Consider the following 25509-nt stretch of genomic DNA (forward strand, 5'->3'; position numbering starts at 1 on the left):
TCCTCCAGCACCATAATTCAAAAGCATCAATTCTTCGGCGATCAGCCTTCTTTATGGTCCAGCTCTCACTTCCATACATCACTACTGGGAAAACCATAGCTTTAACTATACGGACCTTTGTTGGCAAGGTGATGTCTCTACTTCTCAAGATGCTGTCTAGGCCTGTCATTGCCCTTCGCCCAAGAAGCAGGCGTCTTTTAATTTCGTGGCTGCTGTCACCATCTGCAGTGATCATGGAGCCCAAGAAAGTAAAATCTCTCACTGCCTCCATTTCTTCCCCTTCTATTTGCCAGGAGGTGATGGGACCAGTAGCCATGATCTTCGTTTTTTTGATGTTGAGCTTCAGACCATATTTTGCACTCTCCTTTTTCACCCTCAATAAAAGGTTCTTTAATTCCTCCTCACTTTCTGCCATCAAGGTTGTGTCATCTGCATATCTGAGGTTGTTGATATTTCTTCCGGCAATCTTAATTCCGGCTAGGGATTCATCCAGCCCAGCCTTTCGCATGATGAATTCTGCATATAAGTTAAATAAGCAGGGAGACAAAATGCAGCCTTGTCGTACTCCTTTCCCAATTTTGAACCAGTCAGTTGTTCCATATCCAGTTCTAACTGTAGCTTCTTGTCCCACATAGAGATTTCTCAGGAGACAGATGAGGTGATCAGGCACTCCCATTTCTTTAAGAACTTGCCATAGTTTGCCATGGTCGACACAGTCAAAGGCTTTTGCATAGTCAATGAAGCAGAAGTAAATGTCTTTCTGGAACTCTCTAGCTTTCTCCATAATCCAGCGCATGTTTGCAATTTGGTCTCTGGTTCCTCTGCCTCTTCTAAATCCAGCTTGCACTTCTGGGAGTTCTCGGTCCACATACTGCTTGAGCCTTCCTTGTAGAATTTTAAGCATAACCTTGCTAGCGTGAGAAATTAGTGCAATTGTGCGATAGTTGGAGCATTCTTTGGTACTGCCCTTCTTTGGGATTGGGATGTAGACTGATCTTCTCCAATCCTCTGGCCACTGCTGAGTTTTCCAAACTTGCTGGCATATTGAGTGTAGCACCTTAACAGCATCATCTTTTAAAATTTTAAATAGTTCAGCTGGAATACCATCACTTCCACTGGCCTTGTTATTTGCAGTGCTTTCTAAGGCCCATTTGACTTCACTCTCCAGGATGTCTGGCTCAAGGTCAGCAACCACACTACCTGGGGTATATGAGACATCCGTTTCTTTCTGGTATAATTCCTCTGTGTATTCTTGCCACCTCTTCTTGATGTCTTCTGCTTCTGTTAGGTCCTTTCCACTTTTGTCCTTTATTATGGAAATCTTTGTACGAAATGTTCCTTTCATATCTCCAATTTTCTTGAACAGATCTCTGGTTCTTCCCATTCTATTGCTTTCCTCTATTTCTTTGCATTGCTTGTTTAAGAAGGTCTTCTTGTCTCTCCTTGCTATTCTTTGGAAATCTGCATTCAATTTCCTGTATGTTTCACGATCTCCCTTGCATTTTGCTTGCCTTCTCTCCCCCGCTATTTGTAAGGCCTCATTGGACAGCCACTTTGCTTTCTTGCATTTCCTTTTCATTGGGATGGTTTTCGTTGCTGCCTCCTGTATAATGTTACGAGCCTCCATCCATAGTTCTTCAGGCACTCTGTCCACCAAATCTAAATCCTTAAACCTGTTCCTCACTTCCACTGTGTATTCATAAGGGATTTGACTTAGATTGTATCTTACCGGCCCAGTGGTTTTTCCTACTTTCTTCAGTTTAAGCTTGAATTTTGCTACAAGAAGCTGATGATCTGAGCCACAGTCAGCTCCAGGTCTTGTTTTTGCTGACTGTATAGAGCTTCTCCATCTTTGGCTGCAGAGAATATAATCAATCTGATTTCGATGCTGCCCATCTGGTGATGTCCATGTGTAGAGTCGTCTCTTGTGTTGTTGGAAAAGCGTGTTTGTGATGACCAGCTTGTTCTCTTGACAGAACTCTATTAGCCTTTGCCCTGCTTCGTTTTGATCTCCAAGGCCAAACTTGCCAGTTGTTCCTTTTATCTCTTGACTCCCTACTTTAGCATTCCAATCCCCTATAATGAGAAGAACATCCTTCTTTGGTGTCACTTCTATAAGGTGTTGTAAGTCTTCATAGAATTGGTCAATTTCAGTTTCTTCAGCACCAGTAGTTGGTGCATAAACTTGGATTACTGTGATGTTAAAAGGTCTGCCTTGGATTCGTATCGAGATCATTCTATCATTTTTGAGATTGCATCCCAGTACAGCTTTTGCCACTCTTTTGTTGACTATGAGGGCCACTCCATTTCTTTTACGGGTTTCTTGCCCACAGTAGTAGATATGATGGTCATCCGAACTGAATTCACCCATTCCCGTCCATTTTAGTTCACTGATGCCCAGGATGTCAATATTTATTCTTGCCATCTCATTTTTGACCACCTCCAACTTACCCATGTTCATGGTTCTTACATTCCAGGTTCCTATGCAATATTTTTCTTTACAGCATTGGACTTTCCTTTCGCTTCCAGGCATATCCGCAACTGAGCGTCCTTTCGGCTTTGGCCCAGCCGCTTCATCAGCTCTGGATCTACTTGTACTTGCCCTCCGCCCTTCCCCAGTAGCATGTTGGACGCCTTCTGACCTGAGGGGCTCATCTTCCAGCGTCATAACTTTTATATGCCTGTTGTCTTTGTCCATGGAGTTTTCTTGGCAGGGATACTGGAGTGGCTTGCCGGTTCCTCCTCCAGGTGGATCACGTTTGGTCAAAACTCTCCACTATGACCTGTTCATCTTGGGTGCCCTGCTCGGCATAGTTCATAGCTTCTCTGAGTTCTTCAAGCCCCTTCGCCACGGCAAGGCAGTGATCCATGAAGGGGGCAGTAGCTCATAGAAGTAATAAATTGTAGATCACACTTCTGCAGCTTGTCCCATCGTCTTGATAACAGTGTGCAGTGGCATGTATGGTTTGCTAAACATGCTGACTGCTATAAGTGGTGCCAAAGGCTGAGAATCATGAGATGTGTCCAAGGGTAGCATCTACTACTGGGGACATAAGTAGTTGGGGATGGAACAGCAGAGAGCAGACTGGAGTCCTTGAGGCTATTACATTTGTTGCTTTGTGATGAAAAGTGGAGTGCTGGCATGCAGTCTCTTCCACTTTCAAACTAGTAATGTGCATAGCATGTATGAAAGACACCCACCAGCTCTGACTTTGATGGTGCATAATGACATTCTCGTGCTCACTGACTTCTTTCTGGTGCGCATGCAGAACCCAGCTCAAGTGCTGCCATTTTGTGTATTGATTTTTGAGATTTTTTGCCTTGCCAGATGGTTCTGCAGAACCTTCAGCATGGCTTATAACAAGCATGGTAAACCTTTCACCATTGCTTTTGCCTAGCTGGAGTGTGTCCTTGAACTATGATAATTCCTCTTGCTCAGGTAGATTGAGAGGTGTAGGTGTGTGTGTGTGTGTGTGTGTGTGTGTGTGTGTGTGAGAGAGAGAGAGAGAGAGAGAGAGAGAGAGAGAGAAGAGGCTTAATGCAGCCTGCTCCGCAAGGGCAACAGATATATTTGCCCACTATTGTCAGTGTAGCCCCCTGAAGACTTCCTCTAAAGTGGGGGGCGGAAGGGGGGAATAACTCTTAAGCTAAAAAAATGATCCACATCCCTGACTTGCAGTCTATGAATAAAAACAATAAAGTGCAGTGGTACCTTGGTATGCATACGTCTTGGTTTGCATACGTTTTGGATTACAAACACGTCAAACCTGGAAGTACATGTCCCAGTTTGCAACCTTTTTTTGGATTACAATCCTTTTTTTGGCGGGGGGTGGGGGGGATTGCGAACAAAAAAATTTTGGAGGCTCCATTGGTGAAACAACCTGTTTCGGTTTACAAACTGACCTCCGGAACGGATTATGGTTGTAAACCAAGGTACCAGTGTAATGGATAAAGGCAGTAGAGCCATATTGGCTTTAGGAAAGCAGCATAAAATGTCAACTGCTGCTTAAATAAATAACAATTTTTTGGAAGGGTCCATGGGTCAGGTTCAATCATGCACCCTGCCCCCAATGAAAAAACATCTGAAGCATCCTTCCTAAAACTGAAAACTGCTTGTTTGCCGAACTTATCAGGAGATGAAGTTCTATAGTGAACTTAGTAGGGCAAGGTTGGAGTATGGATGTGGGAGTGTGCTGAGTCCGGAATAAATGCCAATGTGTACATAGCTTTGGATTCGTCTTTTCCCGTTTCCTCATTGCTTTGTTGTGATAGGGGTGTGTCACCCGTGTGTGTGTGTGATTTGATACTTGGCTTAAATACACATGCTTGTTTGCAGAGTGAGGGAACTTTTGGGTGGGTGTGTAGCTTTTTGGCCTTTTCTGATTGGGACAGTGGAATTCAGTCAGGTGGCATGTGCCGCAGATTGCACACCTATGCGGTGCTCACACCGACCCTCCGCAGTGGAGGGACAAGCCCAGGCGGAGGACAAGCATGCCAAGGTACACGGTGCATGTCCGAGGGGAATGGCTTGCCGTGCCATGCCGAAGTGGCGCAAGCACAGTGAGGTGGCTGGGGAAAGAAGCCGTGAGGCGTTACATGAAAAACAAGCCTGACAATGGAGGCTTTGGTTCTGTGGAAGAAGTACAGTTCTACGTTCGCCGTTGCAAAGGCCTTGGATTGCTGGATCAGGATGATACTTTGGAAGATGCCCTCGAGGACAATGAATTTGTGGAAGTTGGTAAGTAAGCGGAAGACAAGTTGCAATGTTTGCACATATTAAGGAGAAGTTCATAAAGGGAAACACTTGGCAGGAAACAATGAAAATGTTTTGATATTGTGATGGGAAGTCTCTCCAAGTACCATCAATGTCTGGGGGGGACTAGCATGCATTTTAAGCGTGCAGTATTTCAGCCAGTTATTTTCACAAGGGTTGCTTAGAGCACTGTTTCCATTTTCCATGTTGGTAGGCTGAAAGGAAACTCCACATGTATCCAGATATACATTGGACTTAAACTGGGGTGTCTTCTGCATCTCATTAACTGTAACATCCCAGACTTTAACTACAGCAAATAGAGGAAGAAAAGAAGCAATTGCTTCCATTTTGTGCTGTGGTATTCCTCCTCGTTTCCAACTCTCTGCCATATGTAAATTAGTTGATAGGGTCTTTGAAGCAGTAGCTTGTGGGTCTTTTGGCTTCTGCTGTAAAGCATCAGACACCCCCACTGATATGGATCATATAGTAGATTGATCACATCCAGGCCTCATTGATATGTTGCTTACATACTGGAGTTGCTGGTTGGAAATCAGAAGTGCAAAGAGACTCAGGAAGCTGCCTCACACCAAGTCGGACACTTGGCTCATCTTGTCTACACTGACCAGCAGCTACTCTTTGAAGTGTCTGGCAGTTCCCAGTCCTACTCAGAGATGCCAGGGATTAAACCAGAGACCTTTTGGCATGTAGAGCAGATGGTTTCCCAGAGTACCACTGAGCCACAGCTTCTCATGTGAGAAAATGGAATAAAGGTGTTTAGGAGCGATTCCAAATGCTTAGCAAAATACACTTCTGATTACAGGGATAGCCTGTGAAAGCATAACTACACTGGCCACAGAATAAACAAAATGTCATTGATGGTTGTCTCTCTTTCCTTTCAGTGATACAAGGAGATGTAATGTCCCCAGACTTCATTCCATCACAGCCTGAGGGTGTTCATTTGTATCCTTGATAAAAATGTGTCTATTGTTTTTCTGAGGCCTCATAAGTCGAGGGTGCTTAGTTTTTGCATGTTGTCTCCCCTATACCCACAAATGTGGACTGAAATCTAAATGATCTTGTATTACATTATATATTTTCCTATGCTGTGATTCAGATATAGTAAATATCGAGAACCAGAACAGGTATGGAGCAAGAGTAACTTATGAAGAACTGGTGTTTGAATTATGTCTTTCCCTGTCCTTAATTCTCCTCCCTATGTGCTGAGTTCTAAGTCTGCTATATATACTATGCTAAATGCTATGTGCCTGTACTCCTATTTAACACGGTGGGATTTGCTTCTGAGAAAACATTAACAGGCTTGTGCTGCACAATAAATAGTAACGAAATAGAACTAAAAAAAAAATAAATCAGTTCTGTAATGCAACATACAACATAGTCACAGATTTTTGAAGTGCTGAAAAATATTAACTGCAATAGTTCTTTTAAACACTTATATGAAAATGTGATATTCCCACTGTAGCAACACTGACTCTACAGAGACATAAATACTGTGTCCACATAGCACAACTGGTTATTTACGCTTATCCATGGCATATTCTCTTATACTAATGCTGTTCTTTTATACAGTATATTTATTTAGATGGGAACCATTTGACAACACAGGATTTAGTCAATTTAGGAAAGGGGCTGTATAAGATTAAGGTGAGTACTGGAAAGATTATAACTCTAAAATACCCAGGTGTGGAATTTAGATGATTTTAGACCCTGGACCTTTGACCCACTTCCTGTTTTAGCCCGCCCTGTTGTATCTGGGGGCCCTTCTGCATGTTTTCCTGAGTGGGGCCCTAGACCTCTGCCCAAATGTCCTACAGTGACAGCACCGCTGTAGATACTTTATTTGCACTTTAGCTCGAAATAAATAAATAAATAAATAAATAAATAAATAAATAAATATATAAAGGCAATTTTATTTCTAGTTAACCCCTGAAGCTGAAACTAAAGTCAGAGAATCAAGAGATGTTATTGAAAGTATTCTAAAGGAACAGAGAGGTAACCATTAATTACTTAATTTTTTAAAATTGGGTGTGAGCAGTTGGGAATACTGCAATATATGTAAAAGTGATTGCATATATTCAAATACAATTTTTTTATTTAAAATATGCAAGTAAAGCATTTGTTTTATCATTCTTCTTTCAGTTGTCTATGGAATTACTACAGGTTTTGGGAAGTTTGCACGAACTGTTATTCCAAACAGCAAGCTATGGTATGTCTCTTTTTTAAATTTACAAAAGAAACCTATAGAAAATGCAGCAAACAGATTCTAACATGTTTTATTTAGTGAGGTTACTTTCCATTGGGTAAAAGTTCTGTCTATAATTTTATTTGTTCAGTTTTTGCAAGAAATTTAAAACTTTGCCTGCAGTTGGAACTAATTGTATTGTGTTCTTTCTTTCTCTCTCTCTCTGAGGGAACTTCAAGTGAATTTGGTTCGGTCACATTCTGCAGGTAAGGAAGAGCAGATCTTCCAGATGCTTTCCTACGATTTATTATAGGCTATACTGAGGTGGTTGTTTATCCTTGCAGGTGTTGGGAAGCCTTTGATTCCAGAGAGATCTCGTATGCTCTTAGCTCTAAGGATCAATGTCTTAGCAAAAGGATACAGTGGAATATCACTGGAAACTCTTCATCAAGTCATTGAAGCATTTAACGGTAATGTAATCTGTGCTATGCCACATTTTTGCAGGGTTTAGCTTTCAGTGCAATAGGCATAATTTTGAAAGGGGATGAAGCTCCCATCAAAAAACCAATTTTGTCTCTTTGTGCCAAAAAAATGCAGCAACTTTCCCATTTGTACCTAGAAGAGAGGCGGTGACATTCTGCGCCTTGCAGTTTAACCTGCACCTGAAGCTTCTAAAGAAAGATTGATTTCAGATTATACTTTCCAAGAGAGGCAAGGCCTATGCAATGTGTTGTGGATTGTCTCCTTGAAAGGGGCAGTACCATTTGGGATATTGGTGGTCAATAGAATGTTGTAGCTATGAAAGGCAATAGGCAAGTTTGGTTTGCATCAGTGGCGTAGCGTGGGGGGTGCAGGGGGGGCGGCCGCACCGGGCGCAACATCTGGGGGGGCGCACGCTCGCACTCGCAGCTCTCTGCCCCTACCTGGCTCCACGGGTTAGGGGGTGCAAATTACTTGCCTTGCCCCGGGTGCTGACAACCCACGCTACGCCACTGGTTTGCATAAGGCACTCCTTCTGGTCACTGGGAGTAAAACTCACTGCTAAATTTCAAGGGGCAGGGTGAATTCTGGTATGTGTATTTCTGTAACCAAGGTCTGCTTCTCTCTCACCCTCTTGTTATTATAGCATCCTGCCTGCCCTACATTCCTGAGCAAGGGACTGTTGGAGCCAGTGGAGACTTAGCCCCTCTTTCCCATCTTGCACTGGGACTCATAGGAGAAGGGAAGATGTGGTCTCCAAAGAGTGGATGGGCTGATGCAAAATATGTAAGAGACAATGCTCTGCTGGTTCCTTTTGGTTTGCTGAAGCATTCGTGAGAATGGTGGAAGGTGAAGAGGGGTGTTTCATTCTGATGCTTTGCGGATTAATGATTTGTAATAAATTTAGGCTTCTTATAATGCAATCCTATAAGTAAATGTAGGGTCTCAGTCCTAGATTTTAATGGGGACGAGTTATTGACCAATTATAACAGATGTGCAAGAGGGAGACATATGAGGGCTTTGTGTCACAAACTGAATGTTCAGAACTTATTTTTAATGTGTGCTTGAGTGGCACGCGACCATCCACACACTGTCCGCTGCCCCGCCCCCCGCGTCCCACAAAGTCTTAGAGCTTTCATAGATTGTCCACTTTTTCTTTGATGGAATGTTTCTAAGTTGTATTTTCTGCCCTCTCCCTTCAAACGCTACTCCCCACTTTCAACTTACTTTCTTCTATTCTGGGCATGTGCAATGGTATTTCTGTACCTGTGTACCTTTTAATTCCACCCCCTCCCAAAGGAAGAGTGCAAGAGGAAAAATTTGATTGGGATTGCATCCAGTCTCTTGGTATTCTAAGTCTAACGTTACTGATCAGTATGTATGGAGAACTACAAGTTGAAGAACTGGAAAAAGACAGCAGTAGAAATAATCTATCCTGAATGTTTTGCCGGCTTTGCAGCACGATGGGAGTGGCAAGGTGCCCTTCTGTTGTTCAGTGACAGTGCCTGAGTGCTGCTCATGATTTTCTGGTAGCACGAGCAAATGATGCTGCACAATGTCTACCATGGTTTTAATATAGATGTCGTAACCCATAGACAAAGCAAAGGATTTGTGTATTCTTAGCATGCAAATGCTGGAACTTTTCTGAAGCCAAAATGCTCTGCCAGCAAAGGATCTGTTAACTTCAAATGGTTTCAAGTGATGAACATAAATGAATTCTGACAGCAACTGTGGTAATGTTTCCTTATAAGCATGTCCCACTGATTTAACTGGGACTCACTGCCAAGTGAGCATGCACAGAATTGCAGCTCAGAAGGAAACACGGGGTCATGTTTTTAATTAATATTTATGCTGATAAGGCAATATAGGGAGAGGCTTCCTAAAACAAATATGTTGTTTCCAGCGCAAACTAGAGGAACTGCTTGAGGCGGAAAGGGCATGTTAAAAGAATGCAGAAGTGGGATTCCATGTATGGAACTGAAACTACTACTAATTTAAACCATTAGTTTTTTAAAAATTATGGGTGTTGAAACATCCTTGAAGCCACTTCTTCAATTCTGCTCGGGCATCTTCCTTCTCAGTAGAGTAGTTAAAAATATTTAAAGGTAAAGGTAAAGGTACCCCTGCCCATACGGGCCAGTCTTGACAGACTCTGGGGTTGTGCGCCCATCTCACTTAAGAGGCCGGGGGCCAGCGCTGTCCGGAGACACTTCCGGGTCACGTGGCCAGCGTGACATCGCTGCTCTGGCGAGCCAGAGCCGCACACGGAAACGCCGTTTACCTTCCCGCTGGTAAGCGGTCCCTATTTATCTACTTGCACCCGGAGGTGCTTTCGAACTGCTAGGTTGGCAGGCGCTGGGACCGAGCAGCGGGAGCGCACCCCGCCGCAGGGATTCGAACCGCCGACCTTTCGATCGGCAAGTCTAATAAGCCCAATAAGTTTGTTACTGATACTGTTTTACAGGTGCTGGAAGCTCATGGACTGAAACCAATTACACTGAAGCCCAAAGAGGTAATAAAATGAATAGAATCTCAGCAATGGTCCAGTAGGCAGAAGCATGTACTATGTAGCTAGACCATGTCATACGTACCCTCCAATATTCTGCTGATTAAAATTGGGATGCACATTTTTTAGTGCCAAACGCACATGCGAGCCGGCTGGGGTTTCCCCGCCACAGCCCCCTGTCTCGGTTACCAGTAGCAGCTCCTTCAGCAAGCCCCGAAGTGGCTGCTCCCCCTCCCCCTCCCCATTGCCATGCCTGTCTTTGTCTTCTCCTCCATCAGTGGTGGTGGCCTGGCCTGCACCACCAGCAGCTCCCTCTCTCCCCCACCCCATGGGCTCCAGCTCAGCCGCCTCCTTTTGCGTGAAAGATGTGAATCTTTCAGTGTCAAACTTTCATGGGAGCCAGCTGACTCTCAAGAGAGAGCAGCACCAAAAACGGGACATTATGGGATCTAATCAGAAGCCAGGGTGGCTTCTATAATTCCAGGATGTCCCAGTCAAATCGGGATGCCTTGACAGGTATCGTAATGGTGAAGGGAGCGTTTCTTATTCGCACTGTTCCCTAGAAGGCACTTTTATGGTGAAGCGGCTTTAAGTCAGGAGAAGCTTTTTCACTCCAGTGGGCAGGGCCAGAGCAATGGATGTCAAGTTCATAAACTCCAAATGTCCCTATTTTCCAGGGGCTGTGCCAGAATTACGAAAGCAATCCCAGCTTCTCATTTGATCCTGGAATGTCCCTATATCCCCCCAGCCGTTGCCTGTGAAGGGAGAGGGGGGAAATGCACGTGTCTTTATACAGAGAGAGCCACTGAACATTAATACTTTCTGTTTCTTTGAAGGGCCTGGCTCTTATAAACGGGACACAAATGATTACTTCTCTAGGATGTGAAGCAGTTGAAAGGGCCAGTGCAATTGCTAGACAAGCTGACATAGTGGCTGCCCTCACACTAGAAGTTTTGAAGGGCACAACAAGAGCCTTTGATACTGGTTGGTATTGCATTTTCTGAGGTAACTTTTACAGAACATACTTAAATCTGGGGCTTTGGATATTTGCTTTGTCGCATCTCCCACATTTCTGTGACAATGTGATTCTGATCTTCACAGTGCCAGCAGAATTGTGGCCATAGGAACTACCAACGTCATTGCTTTTAGTGTCTGCTATGCCCTATGGAAAACGGTTTAAGTGATCTATACTGCTTTAAAGCCCAGTCATATATACTAAGCTCCAACATCTCATTCTCCCAAGTGTAGATTCTTAAGGAGCCAAAATGGTGCCATCCACACATAATAGCCAGGTACCAGTAGGCTTAGGAGAACCACAAAGTTTGCAGAACCACCCAAAACAATGTAAGCGAGAGAGACTGAGCATGCTCAGTGTCACTGAATGTTAGCTGATATGGGATGAGAGGCAATGGAATGGAATATACTGGAAAGGGCATGGCTGGCTAGAATCCTGGCCAGAATCACTCCACACTGTAGCATTTGTTGCAGATGCTACTTGCACTATATATCTTGCAGATCATATCTCTTCAAAGGAACAGGAAAATGCTGTAAATGTATTAAATGGCTTTTTAAGGGTTTTATCGTATGAATTTAAAATTTTGCTGTATATTTCACGTAACTATAGTCCCAGGCTTAAAACACCTGTCCAAGTGCTGCTTGCAAGACTGTCCTTAATTTGAAGAGAGGGGATAAGTGTTATGCTGTAACTCTCTGTCTTTATTTTAAAACAGATATTCATGCACTGCGACCACATCGAGGGCAGATAGAGGTGGCTTTTCGATTCAGGTCACTTTTAGATTCTGATCACCATCCTTCTGAAATAGCAGGTGAATGGCCATTTTGGGTGATACCTACTTGGCATATTCGCTTAGAAAAGAAGCTGGGACAATCTGATAATTTCAACTCGGTTTATTTTTAAAATGCTGTATCTAGCCCTCAAAAGTATGTAAGAAAAAATAATTAAGTCCTGGGTATAATTTGCTAAAGGCCAAGAATCCTAAGGAATGTCTCTTCTTCAGCTGGGTAATTGTTTCAGCCCCATCCACAGAGTTTTCAGCCCTGGTCCAGTCACCAGAAAGGCTTTCCTTGAATTTTGCTCCCCCGTTTCTTACTAAAAAGTCCCAGATATTAAAAAAATATGCAATTGTTCATTAAATATATCCAACTGTCAGACTTCAGCCTGACAATATGCAAATCTCATTTCATTTTCTTTTTTAAATCTTGTTGTAAAACGGTTAAAACAGAATACACTATAAGCTACAAAAGTGGAAGGAGATCATAACATTTCACATTATCCAAGCATGTGATACTCCAGGGCAAATCTCATATTTTGACTTGGCGCTAGAGAGGCTTAGTATTAAAATACTAACCTTGCTATGTTTTCCTCTTCTTAAAATAATAAGTTTTCATTTTGCTGTGTTGCAGAATCCCATCGATTTTGTGATAGAGTACAAGATGCATACACACTGCGTTGCTGCCCTCAGGTAAAGCTGAATGTAAACTTGTTTCTGACACGTGTAGCCAGGAACTCAATTATCACTTCCACATGTAAAGAAAATGGTTCAAATCTACCAGTGAGCTGAATTCTATTCTTGTTAACAAAAGTTGGAACCGTGGAAGGCAAAGCTTGGAGGTCCCAGGAGCAGGACAGAAATAAAACTAGGTATTTAAAACAGTAATTTACAAAGATGCAAGATATGTGGCTAATATCTGAAATTTCTTTTAGGTTCATGGCATTGCGAATGACACGATAGCATTTGTCAAGGACATAATCACCACAGAACTCAACAGCGCAACAGACAATCCTGTATCTTTTTCGTATAATTCTGCTGCCTGAGTCAAGTTTATGTTTCACATGGTTCCCCATGGCTTTCAGTGTTTCTGTAGGAGCTGTCAGACAAAAGTGATTCTGCATACTTGTGCATTTAGGTTGTAAGTTTTAAAGCGTATTGTTCTTAACTTACCTGAGGCCTATCATCTTTAAAGTCCTAACCTAAACAGTTTAGGACAAACAAAATAAAATTTTTTTTTCCAGTACTAGTTTGTTACTAGTATGAGCTTTCGTGTGCATGCACACTTCCTCAGATACATAGGCTACCTACCTGTAGTTTAGGACAAGGATACCTTAAGGACCATCTCTTCCCATATGAGCCTATTTGCTCATTATGATCTACTAAGAGGTCTTCTCTATAACCTATTAGTATTGGAGTGCAATTGGCAGGATTGTGGGAGACTGTGCGGCCACACCTAGCCTTTGGAACTCCCTGCCTCAAGAGGCTTATATCAGCTCCCTCTCTGGTCTTCCACTGTCCCATATGAACACCTTGTAGTTTGGTGGTCCAGATGAAAAATAAAGTATTTTGTTGACCCTCTGGAAATATATATATTCTTTATCATACATTATTGGTTTAAAAACATGTTTAAACATGTGCCTTTTTTGTAATGGAAAAGTAGAATAGAAATAATTCTAACAAATTCAATAATAAATGAATAACTTGGGCTTTGCTATGGCCAACCCCACTACTGTTGAAGCCTTAATGTGTTCCTTAAGATGGTTTTTGCTGAGAGGAAGGAGACAATTTCTGGAGGAAATTTCCATGGTGAATACCCTGCCAAGGTAGTTAACAACATTCTCCCCCCCCTTTTTTTTTTTTACTTTTTACAGTTTAGGGCTTTAAAAACCATCACTAAAAACCAATATATATTTTTCAGGCTCTGGACTATCTTGCAATTGGGGTCCATGAACTTGCTGCGATTAGCGAAAGGAGGATCGAACGGCTCTGCAACCCATCCCTCAGTGAGTTGCCGCCATTTTTAGTCACAGAAGGAGGTCTGAACTCTGGATTCATGATTGCACACTGCACAGCAGCATCCTTGGGTGAGTACAAAATGACTGAAGGGGCTGCCAGAGGGATTGAATACACTGACCTCTCAATATCCCAGAGTTAATCTGCTGCTCTGACCAGTCTTCTTGCATTTCCCTCTCAGGTATTTGAGTCTTGGGCTATGTATACATGACCATTACACTTGGGGTGTGTCTCCTAATTCCTAGATCCAGCATGAATTCAATTGCTGGAATAGCCAGGCCATTTCTAGAATGCCAAGGCATTTAAATAAATCACATGCAACCAGTACGTTACAAGAAACTACAGGATAGCTCTAGATATTCCCTAATGTCCTGAGTACGCAGATTCAAAACTTAATGGAGGGAGTGCACTGGAGCCAGAGTTAACAGTAATGTGTACATGGCCCATCTCTGGTTTAAATCTCTTCTCTGCCCATTTATTCTCTTAATTCACTCTCTTGGCCTTTCTCCCATTGGCAGCACAAGGATACCTTGCAGGGCTGCTGTAAGCATTACTGTGATAAACATTGCTGAGATAATGTATAGGAAGCTTTGAACAGGTAAAAAGAACCCTGTTAGGTCTGACCCAGAAGCTCATCTGATCCAGGCAGATGCTTATGGGAAGCACAAATACAGGGCTTGTGATTGTGTTCCTCCCCTGTTGTCTTTCTCCTTGGCAGTGTGAGCACTTTTGGAGTGTCCTCTATATTGGGGGGAAAGAAGGTTTATGGGTGCTATATATTGATATTACGCTGCTGATCTGCACAGAGTACTGTTACAAAAGCGTTTTTGCGTTCCTCATTTCCCTTGCTGACGGCTGCTCAAAGTGGGGCATTGTTTACATCAAGCGTAGTCAACCCTTTTATACCTACCGCCCACTAATGCATCTTTCTTGATGGTAAAATTTCCTTACCACCCACCAGTGCTCGATGGAAGGAGGATTCAGCTTGTGCCATAGAATCCCCTACCGCCCACCTAGAATCCTGAAACGCCCACTAGTGGGCGGTAGGGACCAGGTTGACAACCATTGCTTTACATGGTGGTTTGCCTCAGAGGCTACCATTTATTCAAACTGGACTTTTGCAGTTTCCGAGAACAAAGCCTTGTGCCACCCGTCTTCTGTGGATACTCTTTCGACCAGTGCCGCTACAGAAGACCACGTGTCCATGGGAGGATGGGCTGCAAGAAAAGCACTCAAAGTCATTGAGCACGTTGAACAAGGTAAAGTCATAGGCACAACTGGATATTAACAGTGGTCACATCTACGCCACACACTGAAAGCATAGAGCTTCCCTCAAAGAATCCTGGGAACTGCGGTTTGTTAAGGGTCCTGGGAATTGTAGCTCTGTGGCAGATAAACTACAGTTCCCAGGATTGTTTAGGAGAACCCATGTGCTTTAAATATGTTTTAAATGGGACTTCCGGAGGCGGCGCGAACGGCAATGGCGGTCCTCTTCCTTCTGTGAAGAGGAAGCTCCGTGGGAAACGGGTCGTCTGCTACGGCGAAGCGGAGACCCACGTCGGAAACCCACAGGCAGCAAAAGCCTGTGGTCTCGGGACCCGGCGGGCGCCAGAAGCAACCCCTGAAACGTTGAAGGAACCCCGTAAGGGGCTCCGGAGCGGGGAGGGGGTACTGGCGTTGTGGGTCGTTTCGCAAGCTATGGAGTGAAGCCGCGCTGCTGCTGCCGGTGAGCGCTGACCTCTTTTCCTGAAATTTCTGATTTGGAAAAGCAACAATCCGTGAGTAAAGAGGACTTTACAAAATTTGAGACTAAAAATTATTGAATTTGGCTGAAAGCGGAGCGACGTAAAACAGGAAGTCCGTCTTCGCTGTCACTGAACTTCAAAGCAAAGAGCTGGAGGAGTGGAGGCAAAGAAAGAATTTTTAACCTAATCGATCCGAGCAACCGTTGAACTTTCTTGTAAGCAAAATAAGGACTTTAAGCATTTGATTTTATGCTCTTTACTTGCATTGTGATACCTTTCTTCTATCGGAAATATAATTTGAGTAAGAAACCCAGGTTCTGGAGCTGCCTGAGTGACTGAGCTGTCAGTCTGCAGATTTGGTTACTTTGAATTAAAAATTGCAACATTCTGAGGGAGTTTGGACTTGCTACTTTGAAGCATCATTTGAAATACCAGTTTGCACTGTTTGAAACAATGTGGTTGTTAATACTAACTCTGCTTAAAACCTGCTATTGAAGGTTCCTCGACTTTAAACTTGATTTTAGCAATTTTACCAGAATTGATCTTTTCCCCAAAGACATTTTAAGCTCCCCCTAGAGGATTCGGGATTTACAGCAGTGACATTATTTTACTTTCCTTTCCTGGCCTCCTGTTTGACTGTTAACATCTGGGCTGTTGTTTTCTCATGGGAACAACTCAGCTTGACCTTGACTTTTAGATAACTCTGGAATGAGTGGCGCAAGAAAAAAGGGACCAAAAACTAGACAAACAACTTTAACAACTTTAACCGCAGCCTCTCAGGCACGCAGATCATCTGTACCTACTCTGCCTTCAGAAGAAGAAGCTGCTTCTCGGCCACAAGCAGGGGAGGGAGAAACTGAGCAATTACAACTGGAAGATATGGCCTCAGGAGCAACTGCTTCTATTTTAGAGAAAATCTACGAAAAACTGGAATCTTTGGACAAGAGAGTAGAATCTCTGGATAAGAAAGCTGATGAGCAAACAGCTAAAATTGATCAAAATACAGAATGTTTAAATAGATTAACTGGACAAGTATCTCAGAACGTACAAGCAATTGGAGAACTGACGGAGGCCACGGCAGAAAATCGGAAATTGGCTGAGGATACTAGCCAAAGACTGGGAAATTTGGAACAAGAGGTAAGACCACTCAGCAAACAAGTAGGTGAACACCAGACCTACCTCTCCATGATAGAACTGCGGAACCGGGAGAGCAACCTTAGGATAAGGTCGATACCAGAAGCGGAAGAAGGCAACTTAGCTGAGTTCCTGACTAAAGAGTTTTCCAAGTTTTGGAATTTAGAGGAAAAGGACTTTAAAATCGTATCAGCCTTCAGGCTTGGAAGACTTGTAAAGAAAGAGAAGCCCAGAGACTGTTTGATAACATTGAGATCAAAGGAGGAAAGGGATAAGATTTTGGGCCTACACTACGGAAAGTCACTGGACATTTCGGACAGAAGAATTGAATTTTACAAGGATATCCCTAAACAACTGTTGGATCTTAGATCTGACTATCTTGAACTGGCCAAATTGTTGAGGAGCAACTCAATTATCTTCAGGTGGGAATTTCCCCAAGGAGTATCTTTCACTTTTAGAGGGAAGAAGGTTAAAATTAGAACATTGGAAGACAGAGATTTTGACTGCATACGGAGAGGACCTTCAAAAGGGAATTGAATTACCCTTTGGGCCTGGAGCACCAGCGGTACCTGCACCCTCGGAACCTGAAGATCCAGTGAACAAGACACCACCCCCAGGAAAATAATCAGATTAATTCAGGATGTCTCTGCAACTCTTGAGTTGGAATATAAATGGCTGTAAAATCCCGGAAAAAAGGAGGAAAATTTTTCACATATTAAAAAAGGAACAATTGGATATCATTTGCCTACAAGAAACACATGTGACTAGGCTTCACAGAAAAGTGTTAATAAACAAAAGACTTGGCCAGGAATTTATATCTTCGGACAGAGTAAAGAAGAGAGGCGTGGTGATATATGCAAAAGAGAGCCTGTCACCCAAATTCTTATTTAAAGATGAACATGGAAGAATTTTAGCAATTGAGATACAACATCAAGGAGAGAAGATTTTGTTATTAGGAATTTATGCACCAAATGAAGGGAAATCGGAATTTTACAAGAAGTTGCATGAGACAATGCTGGATTATCTGGACTATGACAACATCATTATGATGGGAGATATGAACGGGGTCGTATCAACTAATATGGATAAGTCACAAAGCCAAAATGTTACAAAGGACGGCAGACTACCAAAGACTTTCTTTGAAATGACAGACAATATGGACTTAATTGACATTTGGAGAACGAAGAACCCATTGGGAAGAGAGGGAACATTTTTCTCTGAAGCCCAGCTGACTTGGACAAGAATCGACCAAATATGGATAACTAGAGGTCTGGCACCCAAGGTCAGAAAGGTGGAAATCTGCCCAAAGGCCTGCTCCGACCATAATGCAACGAAGATGGACATGACACTACTACCAACCGGCTCCTTTAGATGGAAGATGAATGACAATTTGTTTAGAGATCAGGAGATTGTTGAGAAGGCCCAAAAAGCCTTGAAGGACTATTTTGAGATAAACATGAACACTACGGTGGAAAAAAGAACTATCTGGGACGCAAGTAAGGCTGTAATGAGGGGGTTCTTGATACAACAGAATGCTGTAAAGAAAAGGTGACAAAATGAGAGGAAAGACAAGATATTGGAGAAAATCAAAGAATTGGAGAAGAAGTTAAGATCAAATCCGAAGTCACGGCCGACCCTGAGAGAAATCAAACTTCATCAAGCACAATATTCTAAATTGATAAACCAGGAAATAGAGTGGAAGATTAAATTAATGAAACAAAAAACTTTTGAATCGGCAAATAAATGTGGGAAACTGCTAGCTTGGCAGTTGAAGAGGAGACAAAAACTAAATACAGTTACAAATTTAGAAATTGAAGGAAGAAATATTCAGAACCCTGTGGAGATCAGAAAGTGCTTCCAGAGATATTTCAAAAGATTATATACTCAAGGGCCGCAAGATGAGGTTGAGATTAAACAATTTTTGGAAAAAAATGGACTAACAAAATTGTCACAAGAAAATAGATCAATCCTGAATTGCAAAATAACATGACAAGAGATTGAACAAGCCATTCAGAACATGCAATTGGGCAAATCCCCAGGGCCAGATGGGCTGACCTCCAAGTACTACAAGACATTAAAAGACTATCTGATACAACCACTGATGGAGGTCAGCAATGAAATTATGGAGGGGAAGAAGGCGCCGGAATCGTGGAAAGAAGCTTTTATCACATTGATACCAAAATCGGAAGCTGAAAAGACACAACTTAAGAACTATCGTCCCATCTCCCTTTTAAATGTGGATTACAAAATATTTGCAGACGTTTTGGCAAGTAGACTCAAAAAAGTATTAAATGAAGTAATTCATAAAGACCAGGCAGGCTTTCTCCCAGGTAGACATTTGTTTGCTAACACAAGGAATATCATTGACATTTTGGAACTTTTGCAAACAGACATAAATACAAAAGCAGTGTTAATTTTTATAGATGCGGAGAAGGCCTTTGACAATATCTCTTGGAAATTTATGAAGGGAAATTTAAAAGAAATGGGAGTGGGACGGGGTTTTGAGAATGGGATTGATGCAATATATTCAGAACAAAAAGCTAAATTGATAGTTAACAATGTGGTTACAGAAGAGTTTAAAATTGAAAAAGGAACACAACAAGGCTGCCCCATTTCCCCTCTGCTATTTATTTCGGTTCTGGAGGTGCTCTTGAACATGATCAGAGGGGACCGGTTGGTGGAAGGAATCCAGGTCGGAGCGAAACAATACAAACTTAAAGCTTTTGCAGATGACCTAGTTTTGACCTTGCAGGAGCCAGAATCTAGTACGAAAAGAGTGCTACAGTTGATTCAAGACTTTGGTCGGGTGGCGGGATTCAAATTAAACAAACAGAAAACTAAGGTGCTGGGAAAAAATTTGACAGATACAGAGTCAGAACGGTTTCAGAGAGAGACAGAACTAACTGTGGTTAAAAAAGTAAAGTACCTAGGGGTTAACATAACAGCAAAAAATCTGAGTCTTTTTAAGGATAACCATGAAAAATGTTGGTCTGAAATTAAAAGAGACTTAGACAGTTGGACAAAATTGAAACTTTCTTTGTTAGGCCGAATTGCTGCTATTAAGATGAATGTATTGCCAAAAATGTTGTTTTTGTTTCAAACACTACAGATTGTGGACAAGACGGAGTGCTTCCGGAAGTGGCAGAGAGACATCTCTAAGTTTGTCTGGCAGGGCAAAAAGCCCAGAATTAAGTTTAAGATATTAACTGATGCGAAAGAAAGAGGGGGCTTTGCCCTGCCAGACCTAAAGTTGTACTATGAGGCCGCAGCTTTCTGCTGGCTAAAAGACTGGCTACTTCTCGAGGACACTGACGTTCTGGATCTGGAAGGTTTTAACAATGCTTTTGGTTGGCATGCATACTTATGGTATGACAAGGTTAAGATCAATAAGGCCTTTAAGAATCATATTGTCAGAAAAGCAGTGTTTAATGTCTGGACAAAATATAAAGACTTATTGGAAAATAAAACTCCAAGGTGGCTTTCACCGCTGGAAGCTAAGGCCCGAAAAAGACCCAATATGGAGGCCAAATGGCCAAAATATTGGGAAATACTAGAAAAAGATGGAGACAATTGGAAATTGCAGAGTTTGGAGAAAATGAAGGATAAAGTGCGAGACTGGCTACACTACGCTCAGATTAAAGAAGTTTTTAAAAATGACAAAAAGCTAGGGTTCCAGGTGGAGAAATCGAAATTGGAAACAGAACTGTTAGAGCCTAAGACTAAGGTACTTTCAAGAATGTATAACTTGCTGTTAAAATGGAATACACAAGATGAAATGGTTAAATCGGCTATGATAAAGTGGGCACAGGACATTGGGCACAACATTATGTTTGAGGACTGGGAAAGGTTGTGGACCATTGGGTTGAACTTCACTGCATGTAATGCTTTGAAGGAAAATGTAATGAAAATGATATATAGATGGTACATGACCCCAGTTAAACTTGCCAAAATATACCATTTGTCTGATAATAAATGTTGGAAATGTAAAGAAAATGAAGGAACATTCTTTCACCTCTGGTGGACTTGCCCTAGAGTGAAGGCTTTCTGGGAAATGATATATAATGAGCTGAAAAAGGTATTTAAGTATACCTTCACTAAGAAACCAGAGGCCTTCCTTTTGGGTATTGTCGGCCAGAAGGTGTTAAGGAAGGACCGAACATTTTTTATGTATGCAACAACAGCAGCAAGGATACTTATCGCTAAGCATTGGAAAACCCAAGATCTACCCACACTGGAAGAGTGGCAGATGCAGCTGATAGACTATATGGAACTAGTCGAGATGACTGGCAGAATCCGAGACCTGGGAGAAGAGAAGGTTGAAGAAGACTGGAAGAAATTTAAGATTTATTTTAAAAAGCATTGTAATTTGGTTGAATGTTAAGAAGGATGCTAGATCATAAATAATTGTGCACCACTAAACTAGATGGAATTAGGATGACAAGTGAGATTGAGGAAAAAACATAAACCTTTGGGAGGATTATTAGATTATATTTTAAATGAATGGGATATAAGAATGTAAACAAGATGATAAATTGCGGGTAAGAATTGACAATGATGCAAGTGGGAGCGGGAGACGTGAGGGAGTCCAATGAAGTTAAGAAAATATGTTATGATATATGTTTCATTGTTTTTATTTCTGCATTTATGTTTAAAAATTTTAATATATATATATATATATATATATATATATATATATATATATATAATATGTTTTAAATGTATAGTGTGGATGTGACCAGTGTTTCATACCACCTTAAGCACACTGACTTGGATGTAAGCTTCATGGAAATCAATGGGAATTGCTTGCATTTTAAAAATACATTTGACTGGATTTCACACTTATACATATATATATATATATATATATATATATATATATATATATATATATACACACACACACACACACATTGCAATTTATATATATAAAAAACCCTGTAGAAATGAGATGAAGATGATAATAAGTAGGAACAAATATAAATTATAAAGAACAAATAATTTCAGAAAACGTTACAGAGGAACTGCTGTGGATTGTCAATAACAAGACATAATACTAAGAATTGCCTGCATTATTTCATGCCAAAGTGTTTAGGGTCAGAATAGCAAGAGACTTAATGCAGACCCCAAAACTATTTAAGAGATCAGGAAAGGCCCTGCAGTACAACAGAGTGGAGCAGCCTCCCTCGGTTGGCTTCTTGAGGGGAAGATAGATGAACGCAGGAATTGGTGTCAGTGCTGCTACATGTATTTTTAAACTAAGTGTGGGGCTCTAGCGGATTTGGGCTTCATTCAGGCAACAAAATTTCTTAGACTGACACTGTAAGAAGAGATCCTGGTTCATTGTGCTTCATTGCATAGATCAGTGGTTTTCAACCAGTGTGTTGTGGCACCCTAGGGTGCCGTGGGCAACACGGGCCTCTGTCTCTCTTTCCTTCCCTCCCTCCTTTGATGCTCTCTTGTGTCTCTGCCTCCCAAAGGCTTGCACAGCTGTTTGTTGCAGCAGCCCTGGCTACAAGCTCCGCAGGTGAATGGTGCCTCTGGGGCTGGCCAGGTTTCCAGGAGCTGAGGCGACCTCAAAGTAAGCAAGCAGGCAGGCAGGCGAGGGAGCCCAGCCCAGCCAGTCCACCAGCCCTTGCTGTTGGGAATGGGCAGACGAGTCCTAGGTCCCTGTGGCAGTAAGGCAAACTAATCTGACTTCTGAATTTAGGAAATCCAAGCCACAGGGAGAAGTCAATTCTTCTGCCTTTGATGCAGAACCTCACCTCCACCTTGGCATCACAATTCCTCTTTCCAAGGCTTCAAGTCCTGACTCAGTAAAACTGTTCTAGAATCTTTGCATGCTTTTCATGTCATGCTTTTGTGTTGTGTGTCTGTATAATTGTTCACATGTGCATATATATCTGCACAGAGTGCCACAATATTAACACACTCCATAGGAAAGTAGATTTAAGTTTCTTTAGTCTTTTACTTGCATCTAAATTCATAGAACCATTTCAAATATAAGATTCTGCATTTCATATATCCAGTCAATGCGCCCATTTGATTGTGAGCACTAGTCCCAAGATCTCATCTCATCCTCATCTGTTTACATCGAACGTTTTAAAAATGACCAGAATTTGCCATGGTTTTTTATGTTGCCTTTGTTTTCTAGTATTGGCTGTAGAACTCCTTGCGGCATGCCAGGGCATTGAGTTTCTACGCCCCCTGAGAACTACGACCCCATTGGAAAAAGTCTATGACCTTGTGCGCTCTGTTGTCAGGTATGTCAAACAAACACTTGCCCAGAGACGGTAACTTCTGAGAACATTGGCCAAACATTAACCACTTACCACCACTACTAGCAGATTTAGAAGTTGTTCAATTTGTCTCCTTTCAGGCCTTGGATGAAAGATCGCTTCATGGCCCCAGACATTGAGGCAGCTCACAGACTGCTTGTGGATCAGAAGGCAAGTGTTGATATTGGCAGCTAATGGGAGTCTGATGAGGAGACTCCATGATTTTTAAAAGTTCCTCTGTGTGTTTAGCTACTAGCTGCATAATATGTGCCCTCATGCTTATGATTTATTCTGACATTCTATGAGGAAGGAAAACAATCTTGTACCAAGAAGACTTAATTTGCTATCTAGGAAAACAGGTTGGAGGAAACCATATCTTTGACACTTGTTCAGCACCACAAGTCTACCACCAAACATTTGAGTGATTGGGGTTAGAGAAGTAAATCTTATCATAAAGTGAAAGATGGATTGTAGCTGGGCAAGCGAATCATGTTTATTTATTCCAAATATTTCATTCCCACTATTCAAAGCAGCTCACAATCAAAGAAACTGAAAGCATGCAATAAATACACAATACAATAAATAATTAGAAGAACAATAAAGCCAAATATTAAGACCAGAGCCAGGTCAGATTAAAACAGCATCTAAAAAGCCTGGAAAAATAATTCACCTGGCAACAAAAATAACAAAGCTTGAATTCACGTGATTGGGGGAGAATCTTCCAAAAACAGGGCAGGGTGGGAGGCAGAGGTGATTAAAAAGGACCAAAGGTCACCACCAATCTCACTGATGATGGCAAAGGGACTCAAAGAAGGACCTCTTAGGAAGTTTAACATCTGGGCAGGTTCATGTGGGAGCAAAGGGCCCTAAGACACAAAGGGCTTTAGCCAACACTTCAAATTGTGCTTCTTAGTGGACTAGAAGCCTGCGCAATTGTGTTACAAATGGCAAGTCATATTCTGTATGTCTGGCCATAGACCACATGGAATCCACAGCTGAATTAGCATGCATGTCTGCAGGAGGCTTGAGCTTCTGACAGGAAGTTCATAATAAAGAAATGAGAATCTTGTTTTTGATCATTCTGTGTTGAGTGTGTTTTATTGTTCAAAAAGAACATGTTGCACGTGCTCCATCTGGCTAGTATACATTTTTCAAAGCCATCCCTCAGCATACCTGAGTCCCTGACAGCCTTCTAAGGCCAAGTACATCCTCTGGATATATTTTTTCTCAAGTATTAGTTCCAGCATGTGAGAAGGGGGTGGGTGGAAATGATAGCAGCCTCCTGTGCTGAGTTTGGCATTTGTTTGCTAAAGTGGGCCCACCATAAAATGCAGCTCCCTCTTCCCCTCCCTCCCTCACTTATAGAGCCGGTCTTGTGTTTCCTTGTAGAGAGTGATGGAATGGAGTATGAAGGCAATATACATTGGACACACATCAGTCCTCTTCAGAAACCACCATCTGGGCATGCCCACAGGGCCTATTTTGTCCAGATGTTTGCACTGTATATTTCTACTGAAAGTAGTTTTTTTGCTAACTTGCACCAATGGTTTTTAAGTATATGATTAGGATCATGTATGAGAAATGTTGTCTGCCAATATTTTGGTCCAAAATCTAAGTCTTTGCCTTTTGCTTCTGACACCACTTTCTTTCTCTCTTCCTACCTGTAGGTTTGGGAAGTAGCTGAACCATACATTGAAAAATACAGAAGGGAGCACCTTCCTGAGTCCAGGCCAATCTCCCCTACTGCCTTTTCATTAGCAGCAAATGAAAATGCCTCACGCTGTCGCCACCAACATCATCATAGCGACTCAGAAGAATTTGATTAAGAGTAAATGCTATCAGAAACGAACCTCAGTACTTCAGTTGATAGCAAAATCCTGTGTTTTCAATAACTCCCGTATTCTGTACTTTATGCCAAAGGCCAAAAAATAAAGATTCCAAAGCCGAAAATATTTGTGGGCATTGAGAAAGTGCCATATCAGTTTGAATGATTTCACAATGGCTGAACTTTGTACAAAAACAAGGTGAATGTTAAATTTATCTGTAGCAAATGGGTGGGTGCGACAAAACCTGTGCAGATGTGACTCAGCCACACTAACATCAAGCTATAATTTAGCCAACTAAAATTAGCTAGCTTTTTTTTAATTTATAAGAACAATAAATCTAATGTTGCAATCATTTCAGAGACTCCTCCTCCTCCTTATTGCATTTATATCTCACCTTTTTCTCCAAGGTGCACAAGGTAAGTTAGGCTGGGAGTCAGTGACTGGCCCACGGTCACCCAGTGAACTTCATGGCCAAGTAAGGATTTAAACCCTGGCCTTCCAGATCCTAGTCAGACACGGATGACTATACCATACCAGCTTTGGTCTCTTACAAAAAAAATTAAAAAGCCAATGTGCTGATTCCTGGGCCATATAAATCTTGCTTTGTGAAGTCATCTCTATAAACGACATATCATGTTGTGGAGAGGAGGTTGCTACTCAAAGAAAACACACGTTCATAAACCACCTTAGGTAGATGGAAGTAGCTGGGTAGTTATTCAAATCCAACCCACTGCGTAAATGTTATCTGTGAACTCCCTGCAGTCATCGGGGCCTGCTTGTGGGC

General features: G+C 42.0%; 1 protein-coding gene across 1 annotated transcript; it reads left to right on the plus strand.

Moving 5' to 3' along the window:
- The first annotated feature begins 4419 nt into the window (after positions 1-4419).
- Positions 4420-24851, plus strand: HAL (histidine ammonia-lyase). Its single transcript, XM_079991908.1, has 20 exons — positions 4420-4738; positions 5653-5713; positions 5868-5895; positions 6341-6415; positions 6691-6763; positions 6911-6977; positions 7182-7219; positions 7298-7423; positions 8080-8219; positions 9898-9945; positions 10776-10923; positions 11670-11765; positions 12364-12422; positions 12665-12745; positions 13490-13555; positions 13651-13816; positions 14870-15004; positions 22776-22884; positions 23001-23070; positions 24567-24851. Exons 1-20 carry the CDS (start codon positions 4492-4494, stop codon positions 24723-24725), a joined length of 1992 nt encoding a protein of 663 aa, XP_079848034.1. The 5' UTR covers positions 4420-4491; the 3' UTR covers positions 24726-24851.
- Positions 24852-25509: the final 658 nt, after the last annotated feature.

Source organism: Podarcis cretensis (genome assembly GCF_951804945.1).
Source record: "Podarcis cretensis genome assembly, chromosome: 10".
NCBI classification, from domain to species: Eukaryota; Metazoa; Chordata; class Lepidosauria; order Squamata; family Lacertidae; genus Podarcis; species Podarcis cretensis.

What these genes read in the sequence shown, in the direction of transcription:
- HAL (XM_079991908.1), top strand. Translation starts at nt 4,492, where the DNA reads ATGCCAAGGTACACGGTGCATGTCCGAGGGGAATGGCTTGCCGTGCCA. An exon ending in CAATGAATTTGTGGAAGTTG is followed by an intron (nt 4,739 to 5,652) that starts GTAAGTAAGCGG and finishes CTTTCCTTTCAG; the next exon opens with TGATACAAGGAGATGTAATG. An exon ending in GATGGGCTGATGCAAAATAT is followed by an intron (nt 8,220 to 9,897) that starts GTAAGAGACAAT and finishes ACTGTTTTACAG; the next exon opens with GTGCTGGAAGCTCATGGACT.